This window comes from Sphaerodactylus townsendi, linkage group LG04 (genome assembly GCF_021028975.2).
Source record: "Sphaerodactylus townsendi isolate TG3544 linkage group LG04, MPM_Stown_v2.3, whole genome shotgun sequence".
NCBI classification, from domain to species: domain Eukaryota; kingdom Metazoa; phylum Chordata; class Lepidosauria; order Squamata; family Sphaerodactylidae; genus Sphaerodactylus; species Sphaerodactylus townsendi.
The window spans coordinates 96,663,082-96,680,548 of NC_059428.1; the positions used below are offsets into that span (position 1 = coordinate 96,663,082).

The following is a 17,467-nucleotide window of genomic DNA, read 5'->3' on the forward strand; positions in this document are numbered from 1 at the left end:
ATCATCATCTAAAGGACTTTCTCTCTTATGTGAAACCATGCACCAGTTTTGTTCTCTCCACTGCTCTGTAGTTGTGATACCATTCTCTAGGATGGTATGTTCATTTGCAGCTGAGTTCCAGGTTTTGTTGGCTGCCACTCCATTTCTCTGGAATGGGCTGCCAGAGAAGGAAAATACCTACCCTCTAGTTTTTGAAGAAATGCTGCCAGGCAGCACTGTTGCAGATTACTTTTAAAGAATTATGTTCAGCAGTTTTTGTTGAGAAGATGAAGGTTTATGTATGTGTGTTCATTTATTTTAAGTTGTTGTTTTATTTGTTTTTCTATTTGCATATATTTGGTAATCTGTCTCAGGTCTCTGAATTTTCCTGTAGGAAAGATGTGGTGCAAATATTTTAAATAAATAAACATAACAGTTTTTCAGAATGTACACAAATACTTAGGACTGTTATATTTTTCACAAAAAGCATTTTCCCCAAATTCAAGATAGATGATATAGATGAGAAAATAAGACTACACAAGGCAACATAAAAATAAGCAAACAACAAGTATACAACAGGAACAGAACACAGAACAGCTCCCTGCCAAAAATCTCAACAGAATGCAAAATAAGTCTTCTCATTTAATTTTCAACTAAACACAATTAAATAATAAATGATAGGGGTATTTATATAGTATTAATTTAGTCTATTTTAGCTAAGTTGGTGTACATGGGGTGTTTTTTGTGTACGCTTTCAGTTTATGATGCTGTGTATAAGGAGATTGTGAAGGCCTATGGCCAAGACAATAAACTTATTACTGTGCTGTACTGTACAAATAATAAATGTCTCAAATTCTCTACAAAAATCACAAAACCACATTATCTTATATGGAAGATTATTCTCAAGACTGGGTGCTACCACTGAAAATGTGCTGGCATCCATCACTTGTTTTCTAGGTCTTATTTGAAATATGGACTCATTTTATTCATTCATTCATTCATTCATTCATTCATTCATTCGATTTGGTAAACCGCCCTACCCCCAAAGGGCTCAGAGAAGTTATTCTTTACCTGTGTGGCTTTTAGTAGACTTTAAGTATTAACCAGCAATTTGTATTGTGCTCAGAAACAGATGGTTAGCAGTCGATACTAACTGATCGTGATTCTAATACCAGGCAAAAGATGATCTGCTGCAGTTTGCACAATTTGAAGCATCTAATTAGTCTTCGAGGGCAGTCTCAGATAAAGCTTGTTAAAGAAGTCTAGAAGGGACTGAATCATACATGAGGATTGCAAGGTCAGACCTCTCTGGAAGGGAGACAGCCTGCACACAAGATTGTAATTTGAAAAGAACATTTCTAGCTACCATTTAAAACTGCTTTTTGAAAAGCAAACCAAGGCCTAGGAGCACCTCTTGCCACATAACTGGATAGACATATTAGCAACCTCATTTATCATAAATAAATAAATTTCTTTCAGAACACTGCAATGCACTATGAGAATCATCATTATCTTTTTGGCATTCATCTTTATTTCATTTACTTTTATCCACTGGACCATGATTTTCAGAAACTAATTCCAGTCAGAGAAAGCTGCTTTATTCGTTATCTGTAGTTATTAACATATTGATCAAATTTAACACCACAGTTACAGGTGATCTTACTCAGCAACTTCATACAGTGCTGAAGAAAGCACCAGTTCCTGCCATATTATATATAAAAAAACATGGATAGATAATTCAAGAATTTCAATGATAACTGTCAAAGTACTTTCAGACAAAAAGGTCAAAATCTCTGGAGGGCTATGCCTGAGATTCCACCTAACAGATCTGAAAACTCAAAGAACAAAATATTTTATAAAATGCTGAGAGATTCCATGAAATTAACATGAACAAATTCCCAAACCTACAAGCAGAGATTTGGGGACTTCCTCAGTGCAATACCCTTGAACCGACTAAGCAATGCAGTCTCTTGCTAGGAAGCCCCCCAGAGGCACAGAACCATGGCAGTGAGGAGAGATGCCGCTGCCGCAAACAGGCTTGTGAGCCAGCTAACTGCTACCTGGCCCATCAGAGGCTTCCACATATCACAGAGGAAGGTTAGGACCTGCATCTCTCCCCTGACCAACACGGAAGAAACCCCAGGAGCTGGCAGGAAGCAATAGGCAAGCGAAACAGTGGGAGAAGGCTGCAGGGCAGGGTCCTCACGAGCAACGAGGACAGAGAGCGATGAAGGCACCAGGTGGGAGCCAGTTGGAGCAAAGAGGGGTAGAGTGAGGGTTAGGGCATGAGGGTGGTGGGAACTTGGAAGATAGGAATGGCAGAATGCCACTCAGCTAAGATGAATCACGGGGGGAGGGGGAGGGAATCGGCAATGCAGAGTGGGAGAAGGAAAGATAAGTGGCAAACCACTTCTGTTAATATCTTGCCTTGAAAACCTGTCAGGGTTGCCATAAGTTGGCTGCCACTTGACAGCTCTTTCAACCACCAGCACAATATCAAGTTCCGCTCAGTCTGTGGCTGGTGCCATGGAGATATTAAGCTTAAAAACGTAAGATTTGAACATATGGTCAGTTCTAGAGCAATTCCACTGAGAACCATTTGAGTCATATATGTGAGAAAAATTAAGTTGCTAGTGGTTTGGGTAGGCATCAGAAAATCAACACAATGTACTTGAAATTCAATTAAGCACTAGCTCTTGAAATGCAGATGGGCAGGATTTTTTGAGAATTCTTACTTAGATTTACTGTTACTACTAAATGACTGCTTTTTATGTAATGTCTTGGTGAATTTCAACAGGTAAAATGTAAAAAAGGAAGTCATTTGGTTTTGTGTATAGTTTTAACTTTTATTATTGGAAATATACTGTTGATTATCTTATCTTTCCCTGAAAGAAGGAGTGGTTATTGCTAGGTGATTAATAATAATATTGCTAGAAAATTAATATTCATAGTGTCTGCAGAAAGCACTACAGAGAAAACTATAATTTCAGGAGAGGCAATTATACTTTAACTGCTGGAGAAAATGCTTAAAATTAAGATGCAGGTTTTGCAGTTCTTATTTTAGATGGAACATCTGGCAACACAGAAGTTATTCCATTACCAAAACTCTGGAATAAGTGTCTCATGCAGTCAGTTATTTTAAATCTAGACAAGCTTAGAAAGTCAGTGCAAATATTAATCAACAAGTTGCAATGTATTTATTTTATCTGATTTCTCAGCCTCAAACAACAGTTATTTACATATGCATAAATCATAGTATTATTACTAGTGAGGCAGCATTCTACATTAAAACAGTAAAGTAATGAAACAGAACACTAGTTAAAATGTAACAAGAATAACCTAACATTGTAAAAAAAACATCCTAGGAATAACAAGCCTATGTCAGGATAACATTAAAACTACAAGTAATGAATTATACTTGAGAACTCTCTGTTAGGAGAACAGTTTTTGAGAAACTGTGATCAGAGCTTTTGATCACTAGAAAACAGTTGAGTTTCAAAAAAGATTTTATACTGACTGTGTTGTCCCTTCCCCTAAACTACTTTCTCTCCATGAATAAACTGTTATCTCCCAAAGCAGGTTGTCTTTTAGGGTTGAGATTTTCCCAGCACAGAACCTTTCCTTTCTGCACGTGAGAGACTATATTTCCTGAACATGCACACATTTAAGTTTCTAGACTTGAAACTGCTTCCTATGAACACACTTGCAGTGCATTTGTGTGCAGAGTCAGTCCAGTGTATGCCCATTCATTACAATCAGCTTAAACCAGACTAACTGCATATGAATGCATTCCAAGTATATTAATTCAAAGGGATCCGTTCCAAGCCAAGGGCCTGGAAATGAAATTGACCAAGTTTTTTTTCTAATATCCACAGAAGCATGACATCTTCAGGAAATGAAACACCACCAGAAAAGTAACAGTTCCTAGCTATGGTGACCAAGAGAACAGTAGGGGAATAATGATGGCCAGGGTCTATGCAGGCACAAAAGTGGTGCAAACACTAAGCACTTATTTTGCTACTTCTAAAAGAGATATCCTTTGATGATCTGGGGCATTACTAGTCCAGCATGCAGTATCAGCAGTTATCTAACTAGCTACCACTCTGAATGCTGCCACAGTACAATGCATAACAGCTTGAAATGCTGTTTGGTTTAAAATGTAATAGCATCTTACAGGTGATGAAAAGCAGGCTCAGTTCTATTAAAACTGTATATTTTAAACAGGATAACGTCTACGTTTAAAATGTTTTGTTCAGTTCTCAGCATCCTGGCCAGAAAAAAACTTAGATGGCAGGATTAGATGCCTACCCATGTAATTTAATTTAAATGAAGAGACTATGAAATTGATTACAACTGTTAGGTTGGCCTGTGTGAGAGCTGGCAGCCCTTAAGTACCCTTGCTGTAGTCTGTTTAGGGCTCTTCAGGTAATTCTCAGTGCCTAGAAGTGGAGCAGAGTGAGGATCTTTCCAAACTGGCAAGATGGATTCCTGATAACTCATACCCACAATCAGCCATACGTTTCACTAGCTGAAGCTTCTGGAGAGTCATTGGAAGCCCTATGAAGAGTACAAGGAAATAGTCTAGTTTGGACCTGATGAGAGTATGGATATCTGGCCAGACCACTGTGTCTGAATGAACAACTGCAGCTGGTTCTTCAGTCAAAGGTGGGAAAAGGCAGTGTGCTCAGGAGAAACCTGCTTCTCCAACTGAAGAAATGGATCTACAAAAATTCCCAGTATGTGAACCTGTGTGTATGTGTGCGCAATAACTGTGTATAGAAACTTCTTACTGGCCTGGCAGGTTGCTCGTAATTTTTGTTGAGAAATTGGATTTGTTTTTAAAAGGACACTTTCTCTCTCTCTTTTTTTCATGGACCTTTCCGCACCAACACCTTAAAACATTTGAGGCAGGAAATAAAACATTTCCTCTGCAGAGTTCTGCAACCCCCCCCCCCCCAGTTTTATTTGCAGCCTCAAAACATTTTAAATGAATTTCCTTTTAAAACAATTCTCTGGCTGAAACATGTTTTTAAAAAGGCTTTATTTGCCTGTACTGTCCCTTTAAGATGCCTCTCTGACTCAAACATATTGAATTAGGAAACATATGGAATTTTGTTTTGTCAGTTTGATTTGATCCCATTTGATTACTAGAGCCAGTCTTCTCCCAGCTCTGAACTATACTAACAACAGGGTAGGGTGTGGGGTGGGGGGCAATCACTGCAGAAGGAGAACATCAGCACACTCAATGCTTCTTTTCTTTTCTTTATCTGAACAGTAGTATCTCTTCCCATGCTCTTGTTAATTTTGTAGGTCACCATTTTTTATTTCAAAAATTATGGTACATGGACCTTACTATTATACTCCTCATCTCTACCTGGGTATCAGAATTTGTGCCCTTGGCGGAGGGGCTGGGGGAAGCAACAACACAGAAGTGGTATTCAGCAACAGAGAAAAAAAATACAATTGTGCACCCTGATGTCTCTTTTTCTGATTCTCTGATCTCAGCCTTTTTGTTTTTCATCACTAGTCCACTTCATGAACCATAGAATATTAACAATTTAATACTGGGAGATAATTGCCAGCTTTATGCTAACTTTCTGATTTAAAGCAAGTTATGAAAGTTATTGTTCCCTTAATGTTGGGGTCAGAGAAGCTGGTCCATCTTTATCTCCATTTTGTTCTTTGTTCCTGCTATCATTGCTGTATCCATTATGCTACTGAAACCCATCCTCGTTACCATTTTATTGTTTCCTTGGTGCTGGTCTTCACAGCACTATCAAATAGTTGCTGGTAATTAAGCAGCACCATCCTGCAATGCTTTTCTACTACACTGCTTTTCATCCCTGACCTTTCTCTAGAGAAGTGCTCTCCTGAATTAAACCAATAGCCTGCTAACATTTTCCCCCTCTGGGTAAGTTTCTCCTTGCTCAGTAGGTGACCAGTCATTTTCAAAGCGCTGTCTACTGGCACAGAACATTTTTCATCTTCAAACACAGCTTCTGTAATTTGCAAATAGTGCTATCTGCTATAACAGAGGTCATGAAGCTAACACAATACAGCTTATGTTAGGGATGCTTTCATGTTGTGAACAGGATAGGGTCATGTATTTTTAATATGTGGGGCAACATTAACACCAATCAGGTACATCAGGGGAAAGAACTAATAGCTTGTCTCACATAACAATTCCCTCTTTCCTTGCAGTGCAGAGGCCACATGTTTTAGTTGATTCTAAATGTAACTAAATTCGCTGTTCGCAGGTGGGCAACACCAGCATGAAAACGAAGAATGTCAGAAGTGAATTAAACACTGTTTGGTATTCATTGTCCTCCCTTAGTGTATAGTTACGGACTCTAACCAGAAAAGACTGTGAGAACTCTGTGTTGGCTAAATAGGTATTATGTGATATTAACAACTTAGTACTTTAGAAAAAGAAGAAGCCACCAATCAGGAATTTTGGATATATCTAGTTTATGTGAGTTTCTTCCTTGTAATCCTATCCTGCTAAATTTTTACTAGTTCAAGATTTTAGGTCTCCATTTCGTATGCAAAAAAATATATTTTCACTATTTATCCCCCTTTTAGATTTCTGTGTACATATAGAACTAGCATTTCCATCAAATATAATAGCATAATGGAAGTTGCTCTTACTTTGATTGCTGTGCCCTGTAGAGACATGCTGCGAGTCCTGAAAGAACAAAAACATGAATCAGTTTATATAGTTTATAATTAGGATGAAGAAGTATAGTGAAATAACCTGGGTTAACAATAGAAGTCTTTGTATATATTCATGTTTAGCTCAAGTTCAGGAATTGCTACTCTTCTGCACACACAGGAAGAACATATAGCAATTCCACTACAAGAAGGACTCGGACCACCTCTTTAGCCAACTCTGGAAGAAAAATATGTGAAGTATGATGTGGCAGTTTTTCGTCCACCTCCTGAGCTACATTTGAACAGAACACCCAATCTGCAAGCATATTTGCCTGAGAGAGCTGAATTCTGATCAGTTTCACAAATTAAGACCCTCCAATACCTGAAAAGGTCACCAATAACAGTTCCACTACCTGCTCAATTGACCTTTCAATAATCCAGTCATCAACAGGGTGGGGTATGTATGTATGTATGTATGTATGTATGTATGTATGTATGTATGTATGTATGTATGTATGTATGAATAAATAAATAAATAAATAAATAAATAAAAACACAAAATCAAGCAATTGTGCATGCTTGAGTAACAGAGTTCTTTTTTTCACTGGCTACACTGAAAAAGACAGCCATTTTTTCATTGATATATACATTTTCCCCAACAAGAAAAATGCAAATTGGTTGTTCTGTTGAATGGCTTGGAGCCTATTCAACTCTTTTTCCTTTATAAAAAATTACAGAACAACAGCATATTGGATATAGTCCCTCCACCACAAGGGCATAGTTGATCATTTGAACAGATATGCCTGTAACAGCCTTCAAGGACTGTTGATGGCAAAATATTGTCTGAATGTAAAATACCAAAAAGTCACAGGTGACTTATGGTGACCCAGTAGGGTTTTCAAGGCAAGAGACTTATAGAGGTGATTTGCCATTGTCTTCCTCTGCAGAGCGACCCTGGTATTTCTTAGAGGTCTCCCATCCAAGTACTAACCAGAGCCCACTCTGCCTAGCTTCTGAGATCTGTCAAGATCAGGCTAGTCTGGAACGTCCAGGGCAGAAGGCAAAATATTACATCACGCTAATATATAATGTGCTAATATATAATCTTTCCTGTATTCTGCTACGCTCAGTGTTTTAAAATAGCTTATACATTTCTGAAATACTGTAAAGTATAGGTCCAAGGTTAAAGTTGAACAAGGTCTATATCACAAATCTTTTGTGTGACTAGTGCCAGGTCTTTCCCAGATTGTAAAAGCATGAATGCAGAGTAGAAAATATAGCACTGTTAATTTCTTGCCATACAACTTTTTCATTTGGTCATAAATGCATCTTTCAATGCTTTCAATGCTGAAGAGAGAAAAAACCTAGAGGATGAACCTCTACGGAAATTGTCAGCCAGAAATTTAAGGCTACAATCCTCACAGTAACTGTTAACGGATATAATCCCACCTAGAAGATGGTAATTGCCACTAATACACATTTAGGGCTTCCCAGAATAGCTCTGAGGAATCAAGCCAATACTATATGTTTGGATTGTATCCATCAAGCTAGATAGACACCCAATAAACCAGCTGAGGCACCATTTTGGCCCTGTGTATATGAACTACAGCAGATACAAAGCATCTACCTCTGACATAATAAAATTGAGACATTGCTTGAACAGATAGTTTGGCATTTGGTTGCGCATGATGGAGCTGTGCCATTCATTTACCAGAAGAGTGAAATTTTATATGGCAATCCTACTTCTGCCTAATCAGTCACGGACCTCAGCACCTGACATGCTGTCATTGTATCTAGTAATACATTATTATTATTATTATTATCTGCACTGTTATTACTGTTAACTTTCCTTCCTTTTTCTATAACCCTTTTTTTACAAAATTAATATTATTTGTATTTGGTTTACCCTTTGTCCTGAGCTGGCATCAACTCTGGAGTCTCTGAGTCCAAGCCCACTCACTGGGGCGTATAAGACTCCAGCGGCTATTTGGGTGGTGAGAAGCAGCACGGGAAAGGGATGAGGTTTGGGAAGCTGGCAGAGCCACAGATGCTGCAGTTTGCACCAGAGCCACAGATGCTGCAGTTTGCACCAGAGCCATAGATGCTGCAGTTTGCACCAGAGCCACAGATGCTGCAGTTTGCACCAGTTAGCGTCATGATGTGCCAACCACCAATGCACTTCCTCAGCTCTAGCTGGCCCTGCAGCAGCCAGCTGGGGACACATGAAAGAGTGAGAAAATGCCAAGACTCTTCTGAGGGAAGACTTGAAGGGATGGGGCTTGGTAGAGCACAAAGACAATGGAGAAAGGGAGAAGCAGGAACAGGCACCACAGAGTGCCAATAAGCTGGTAGGTGGGAGAGCCAGACCCAACCAGAGGCTGACTAGGGAAGCCAAGGTTTGGGAGGAGAAGAACAGAGTAGGCAGAATAAGACCCTGATTGGGCCGGAAAAGGGAGGGGTGGAACAACTCCCTTATAAGGGAGGCTAGGGAACTGGCCAGGGAGAAAGGAGGTTGGTAAAATTCCTGTAGCTCTGAGGAATCTTGCAGCCAGGGAAGGAGAGAGGATGGTGTCTTGGATGTCAACTCATTCTGAGGCTAAGTGAGAGCAAAGAACAAGTGACAACAGGATGAAGGACCAGGAACAGAATGACCCTAGACATAGAGAACATACACTTAAACCTAATGTTGGGTGACTTGCTAATGGATTTACTGATTTTTTGAAATGATATTAAAAGTCCACTTTTCTCACATGGAATCAAGGTGAGTCAGTATAATCAAGAAAATGAGACATTCAATAATTAATGTATTTGGATATTAGAAGTTTGGAACCACCAGAAACAGCAGCATATTCACATGATAATAGCTGCAGAAATTACATAGTAGCATCTCACTCATAATACACTATATACAGTAGTAAATATTTTCTGTATAATGTGTAACTTGGCCATAACTGAAAAAGACTTTGAATACAGTGTGCAACTTATTTGTAGAAAATATTCACAAGACTGAGATACAAAAAGGTGATATTCTTTGAGATAACATATGGACTGTGGCGTTCTCCCCTGTTTCTCCTCCTCCTCCGCTCGCTCTCTTCTCTGTTCTCTCGCCTCCCTCCTTCTCCGTCCACTTCTCTGCCCTCTCTCTTCCCTCCTTCTCTGTCCACTTCTCTGCTCTCTCTCTTCTCTCCCTCTCCGTCCACTCTGCTCTCTTTCCCCACGCTCGTCCTCTCCTCCCTCAGCTCCAGCAACCCTCTCCCACGACCCACTGTGGCCAGCCTCGCCCTCCCATCTGCTCGCTTCTTATCAAGCCTCCTCTCGTGCGGCGGGGCGTTCCCGGCCTCGCTCCCGGGCCGGCCGCCTGCCGGCGGCGGCTTGACAAGCCGCAGCTGCATCGCTCCCCCGCCGGCAGCCCAACAAGCCGCAGCTGCGCCGCTCCGCGGCCGTCTCCCAGCCGGCCCGAAACCCCGCCGGCGCTTCCTCCGCCGGGCCGGCCGCTGCTGGGTCCCGCTGCCGGCCCCCGCCAGCCCCGCCTCCCGGCCGGGCAAGTCCAGGGCGAGCCGCCATGGCGACCCCCGGACACACCCCCTCGCTGGGCCGATCGACGCCGTCCGGTGTGCTGTCCTCCCACATCCGCGAGAGGAAATCCGCGTTGGTATGCCGGGCCCCTGGCTGGTGCACCACCGTGAATCTGAAGGGGAGGAGGGACACGTACCACCGTAAGACACGGGGGTTATGGTCTTGTATGTGGGCTAACCATTTCAGGTGCTCATGGTCGGTAACCAGGGTAAAGGGGCGCCCCTCCAGGTAAAACCGTAGGGCCCCGACAGCCCACTTTATGGCTAGGGCCTCCAGCTCCACGACGGCATATCGCCGTTCGGGCAGTTGCAACTTGCGGCTGATAAAGAGCACTGGATGTTCCTCTCCCTCCCAGTCTTGGGACAGAACAGCCCCCAAGCCGGTGCCCGAGGCATCGGCATGGACTATGAAGGGGCGGGCCGGGGCGGGGTTCCGCAGGACCGGAGCTCGCTGCAAGGCGCGTTTCAAATCAGAAAAGGCATGGTCCTGTTCCGGGTCCCACTTCAAGGTCTTTGGACAAGTTTTCTTTAACAGGTCTGTGAGGGGCGCGGCCCTACTGGCGAATCGGGGTATGAATTTGCTATAGTAGCCTACCATCCCTAAGAACCGACGAAGGCGCCGCTTAGTGTTGGGAATGGGACAGTCGTCTAGGGACGCGACCTTAGTGGGTTGCGGTTTGAGCAAGCCCCCTCCGACTATATACCCCAAGTACTTCAGTTCCTGGAACCCGAGGTGGCTTCTGGCCAGGTTGATTGTGAGGCCGGCGTCCTGCAACGCCTGAAAGACCTGGTGCAGGTGGCCAAGGTGGGAAACCCAGTCTGGACTGTACACCAGAATATCGTCAATGTACGCCGTGACGAAGGTTTGACATTGGCACAACACGGTGTCCACCAATCTCTGAAAGGTGGCCGCCGCCCCATGCAGCCCGAAAGGCATAACCCGGAACTGATAGAGCCCTGACGGGGTGGCGAAGGCTGTCTTCTCTTTGTCCTCCGGTCTCATGGGCACTTGCCAGTAACCTTTAGTCAAGTCCAGAGCCGACAGAAACTGCGCCCTGCCCAACTGGTGCACCAAGCGGTCGGCCCGAGACATTGGGTAAGCATCGAATTTGGCTATCTCATAGTCGATGCAAAACCGGATCGACCCATCGGGTTTAGGCACCAAGACGATGGGGCTCCGCCAGGCGCTTCGTGAGGGCTCTATTACCCCGAGGGCCAACATGTCCTGCACCTCTTTTTCGATCGTGGCCCACCGCTGCTGTGGGACCGGCCGCCAGGAACAGCGTACTACCGAACGAGACGGGGTACGTATTTCATGCTGTAACACTCCCGTCTGCCCCGGCTGCTTTGAGACTATCTGGGGAAACCGGCCTAATAGGGCCCCGACCTCCTGCCGTTGGGCAGCTGTTAATTCCGCGGCCAAGTGGGGTGGCGTCCCCCGGGGGTGTTCGTTCGACCACGGCAGGTCTCCGGCCGGGAGATCCGCCGGATCGGCAGCCAACCCTACAGGCGGCCCCCGCTCCTGCCACTCCTTCAAATTATTGATGTGGAGGGGTTTCCGCTGCCGGCGGTGGGGCCCACACTGGACCTCGTATGTGAGAGGGCCCAGTACCCAGGTTACCATGAAGGGCCCCTGCCAGGGGTCCTGATTACTTCCCCCACAAGATGTCGTTGAACCAATACTTTGGCCCCTTCCCGCAGAGACCGGCCTTGAGTGCCCTGATCATACCGGGTCTTCTGCCGCCGTTGGGAGTCCTTAAGTTTCTCTGGGCCTGCTCCAGCGTCCTCTGTTGCCGGGTGTGCTGTGCCTGTATGAAAAGATCAACCGGTTGAGGCTCTAGGGGGGCTCCCGGGACCCACGTGTCTTCTAAGACCTGCAGTACCCCCCGGGGTTTTCGTCCGTAGACCAGCTCGAAAGGGGAATAACCCAGGGAAGCCTGCGGCGCCTCTCGCACAGCAAACAGGATGGGATCTAAAAAGAGGTCCCACTGCTGTGGCCTGTCAGCGGCCAGCTTGCTTAAGTGGGCCTTTAAGGTCTGATTAAACCGCTCGACTAGGCTGTCAGTTTGGGGGTGCGCCACCGCTGTAAATATCTGTCGAATGCCCAGGGTCGTGCACCAGGCCCGAGTGGTGTGAGCGGTAAAGGGGGTTCCCCTGTCAGACAGCAGTTCCTTGGGTAGCCCTACGTGGGTGAAAAATGCATTAGAGTCCTCAGCACTCCGTTAGCCCGCATGTTGCGCAGGTCAACTGCTTCGGGGTACCGGGTTGCATAGTTGAGTATGACCAGCACGTATCGGGCCCCACGGGTGGTACGGGGCAAAGGACCAATGAAGTCCATGGCGATTCGTTCGAAAGGTGTAGTTATTACGGGAAGGGGACTTATCGGAGCCCTGGGGACTGCCCGGGGATTCTTTCGTTGGCACACATCACAAGAACGGCAGAATTGCTTCACATCCTTGTACAGGGATGGCCAAAAAAAATGTTCCACTATCCTCTTAACTGTATTATTGGCCCCCTGATGTCCCGCCCAAGCATGATCATGGGCCTGGGTTAACACCCGTTCCCGATACCTGCGTGGCACCAACAATTGCCTGCGTGGCTCCGGGGTTCCCGGGACCTTCCTATACCAGACCCCTTGATCGAGGCAAATGTGTGGCAGTCGATAGGCTCTCCGGCCATCTACCACCACCCCCTCCCTTACTGCCGCCAGGTCCCGCAAGGCCGACAAGGAGGAGTCATCCTGCTGAGCCCTGACGAAGTCAGGGTCAGCCGCCCACCCGTGGCTTGCCTCGTCTGACGCCGGGCATGACAGCCCCACCACAGTCCCGGTCTGACCATCGTCTCCAGCCACCGCCATTTCCAGCAGTTCCGCAAAGCGCAGGGCGTTCCGGCCCAACAGGACCGGGTAGGGCAGCCGCTTGACCCGCGCCAGTTCCAACATCCCCTCCCAGGACCCCCACTTCAGGAATATTTGGACCACCGGATAGGTCTCGGTGTGCCGATGAAGGCATGACACCGAGACGGTGCGCACTACAGGTAGCCCCGGAGGTAGGAGCTGGTCCTGTATCATCGAGACCGAACTGCCGGTGTCCACTAGGGCCTGCACTGTCTGACCCCCAAGTAGCAAGGGCAGCAAGAAAGGCGAAGACCGGGGCCCTGGGTCAGAGGCGGCATGAAACGAGTCGTGCCAGCCTACATCACATTCCATCAAGGGGCAGTCCCGACGGAAGTGGCCCGGTTGGCCACACCGAAAGCACGGGCCTCGAACGCCACTGGAGGGGTCCCCCGTTGCACCTCGGGGGCAGCGGCTCCGGCCGGGTAGATAGCCCGCCTCTGGCTGCGCCCTGAGCCGGGAACCCCGAGCCCCCTACGCTCCTGGCCTGTGGCCGGGCCCTGCCTGGCTCCACCCCAGTCGAACGGAGACCCCGCCCCCGGGAGTCAAGTTTGGTAGAGTCCCTGTCGACTCCCTCCCGCACCTCTGCAGCTGTAAACCCTTCCATCAGGGCTACCGCCTCGGAGGTGGCCTTGGGCTGCCCACACACTACCAAGGCGTGCGCGGGGGGGGCAAAATCTGGATGAACTGCTCCATCACTACTTGATCCACTACCCTCTGGGCCTCGGGATGGCCCGGCTGCAACCAGCGCCCTGCTAAGTCAGCTAGGGCATTGGCTACCACCTTGGGCCGGTCCCCTTTCTTGAAGGGTAGGGCGCGGAAGCGCTGGCGATAGGACTCAGCCGAGACGTCAGACCGCTCCAAAATGGCCTGCTTCAATTTCCCATAATCCCCTTGCTCGGCTCGCGGCAGGGCCTTGGCCACCGCCTGAGCTTCTCCTGTTAGGTAAGGGGTCAGAATGTACACCCACTGAGCTCGGTCCCAGCCCGCGACCTCCGCCACCCTCTCGAACGCTTCCAAGAAACTGTCTATATCGTCCTCACTGGTCAACTTCGTCAGCGGTACCCATGGCAGGCGACCCGTGTCTCCTATGGACCCTATCTTCTGGGCCAGTTCGTGCAGGGCGGCATTTTGGGCGTCCTGCCGCTGCATCACTTCCTTCATAAACGACACCTGAGACTCCTGCTGGAGATGCGCCAAGTCTCGTGTCAATTTCGCTTGGTGTTCGGCCATCCATTGGCCGAACTGGGCGAAATCCATCTCGCCCTCCAGGCTGGGGCTTCCTGGCTCCGGCGGGGAGCTCTCAGGCCAGGGAATATCCAGGGACGAGGAAGCCCTGAGCACCCTACGGTGTTGAGGCAGGACCCACCCGGCTGGGGACGGTAACTTGGGGAGAGGGCGGGCGCCACGGGGCTCGTTCGCTATGCCCGCATTCTCCACCACCTTGTGGCGTTCTCCCTCCCCCTCCTGCAGTCCAGGCTGACAAGCCGTCCCACCATCCCTATCCGAGGTGTTGTTCTCCTCGTCAGTGGCCCCGGTCTTTGGGGCTCGCACAGTCAGTTGCCGAAACCACAGGGTGCCCACCAAGGGGGAGAAGAGTCTTCCCCCCTGCCTGAGACTCGCTTTAATCGCGGTTGGGGTCTACAGCCCCTCTGGTGAGGGTGTGCCTATCACCCTGTCCAGCCTCCCTTTCCTCCCTCGTCTCCTTTGGCTCCCCTGTTTCTCCTCCGCTCTCTCTCTCTCTTCTCTCGCTCGCTTCTCTGTTCTCTCGCCTCCCTCCTTCTCCGTCCACTTCTCTGCCCTCTCTCTTCCCTCCTTCTCCGTCCACTTCTCTGCTCTCTCTCTTCTCTCCCTCTCTGTCCACTCTGCACTCTTTCCCCACGCTCGTCCTCTCCTCCATCGGCTCCCGCAACCCTCTCCCACAACCCGCTGCGGCCAGCCTCGCCCTCCCGTCCGCTCGCTCCTTATCAAGCCTCCTCTCGTGCGGCGGGGCATTCCCGGCCTCGCTCCCGGGGCGGCCGCCTGCCGGTGGCGGCTTGACAAGCCGCAGCTGCATCGCTCCCCCGCCGGCAGCCCAACAAGCCGCAGCTGCGCCGCTCCGCGGCCGTCTCCCAGCCGGCCCGAAACCCCGCCGGCGCTTCCTCCGCCGGGCCGGCCACTGCTGGGTCCCGCTGCTGGCCCCCCGCCAGCCCCACCTCCCGGCTGGGCAAGTCCAGGGCGAGATGCCGTGGCGACCCCCGGACATGGACTTTCAGTTTTCCATGTGATAAAGTTTTTGTTCATATGGATGCTTTGTTGACTATATTACTAAAAATGTGATATGAGTTCTTTTGCATGTGTGGGGTAAAGACTCCACACATTTTCCATGTAGTTAGATAGCTGTATGCATTGAGCGTGGAAGATACAAACCCCTGCAACCAGGGTGTCTCATTACTAGATTATTCTCTATAATATTAATTAATTCATTCATTTTTCGATTTATACCACGCCCATCCCCACAGGGCTCAGATTTTTCATCTCTTATTTATACTAAATTCTGAAATTACCTTTTCAGTTAGCCCTTTTTTGTGCTTTAAAGCTTGTATATACAATCAAAGAAACATTTTAGGGGGAAAGCAAGATACTTAGTTTAGTAAAGGACATTTCAATTATATGCTGGCAAACAGGTTTCTACAATACAAGGTTTCTACGATGCAGTGTTCTACAAACAGGAAGCGTTCTTCATTCTCCATTCCATATTAATGAATGAATCAGTAATCAGGGGCTCAACAATAGTTACTATACAGCATTGCAAAGCCAGCCTTGGACATCATTACTGCAGCATTTTATCACACATTTATCTAAATTAGAGCACCCAGGGGATGTTCATGGGCACTACTTGAACATGGGCACTATCCCTGCCTGCCACAGTTGTACTCTCCAGTGGAGACACATGTCTTGAAACAGGACAATTCCTTGACCATTGGGGGATTTTGAGTTCCTTTTTTCATTTTCCCCCAGCTCTCTTCCATTGACTACCTGTTGCCAGGTATGCTGAGGGGGCATGGAACCTGGAAGCCACCACAAAGTCCCTTTGGGAACACAGCAAGTGGCCTGCAGCTGTGGTTCTGCAGCTGTTCCCACATGGTATTGTCCTTCCTTCAAGAGCAGTGCCAAGGAAAGGCTACTGAGTGAATAGGACTCGAATTTTATATTTAAATTGTTATATGGATTGTGAAAATGTTGGAAATTACTTTGAGCCCGTATAGGAAGGGGTGGTATATAAACCAACCAAACAAACTTGAAGCCCTCACAGGATTGCTTTTTCCATGACTTGGAGCACCGGTCCAAGGGAACAGGCCTCAAACGGCCCTGAGCAGAAGTGGGTTGAGCATTCCTGGCTATGACATTATCCCCTTGACTATCCTTTCCAAAAACCTGCTACCTTCCCTGGCCCCTCGTCTCTCCTCCCACCTCTCTCCTCCTGGATAAGGAGCTACAGCACTCAGCTTCAATCTGATATCAGCTCCTCCCTCTGCGGCCAAACCATGGAGAGGGGCTTCAATAAGGCACTTGTGAAGAAAGTTGTAGTAGCGAGACGAATGGATTTTGCTACGCAAATGAAACCAGCATCCAGTTGACCAAATCTCCACCAGGAATGTGGAAGCAAAAACAACCTTGGAGGGGGATGCAGGTGTTATTTCAAGAGACAATGAGGCTTTGCCTGTAATTGCCATTGAAATGATGATGTTAGGTGTGAGATGGGGGTCCTACAGTCCGTAGAGCAGCTTTCTTTGCATTCACACAGGCCTATGTCCAAACAGGTTCATCCCTTTTTTTAGGTGAGCCTTCAAGATACTCTTGCCTGCAACAGAGACCTTTTGGCCATCAGATGCTGCAAGAATCATATTCCCTGTTGAAGGGGGGAATGTGTTCCTTGAGTTTCTGGCTGCCCAGCAGAGACCTAGAGCCAGTCCGGGGGCATCTCATGCATGGAGGTTGCAGGCTGCCTGGTCCCCACTGTACTGTACTCCCTTCCCTCCTGAGCTTCGGGGAGAAGCTCTGCCACCCTGAGTCAGCAACAACACATGGTTGCCCAACAGGATGACAACTCCTGGGCTAGATAACCAGGAAGCTCACTAACACCATGTTTGAGCTAATACTGGTAAAGATCGGTGTCAGATGTTTGGACAGGGCACAATGTCAGTGCTTGCCATAGTTGCTATCTTCTGTAGATACACCCCTGGAATAGGCAAGTTTTCCCATATTTTCTTTGGATTAAACTAGTACTCTGTGCTGTATAAACTGGTAATCTATGTAATATGTAGTATTAGTCATAATAATTACCAAGTAGTTCATTTGGCTTCCCAGGGGTAGGGCATGGGCGGGG

General features: G+C 47.2%; 1 protein-coding gene across 4 annotated transcripts in view; it reads right to left on the reverse strand.

The window, feature by feature from the left end:
* AFF3 (AF4/FMR2 family member 3) overlaps positions 1-17,467 on the reverse strand; it is a 306,895-nt gene that overhangs the window by 122,218 nt on the left and 167,210 nt on the right. For all 4 annotated transcript variants that reach the window (XM_048494122.1, XM_048494123.1, XM_048494121.1 and 1 more), the window contains one exon: positions 6,628-6,664. In XM_048494122.1, coding sequence (XP_048350079.1) covers positions 6,628-6,664 — 37 coding nt within the window. The remainder of the gene's footprint in view (positions 1-6,627; positions 6,665-17,467) is intronic.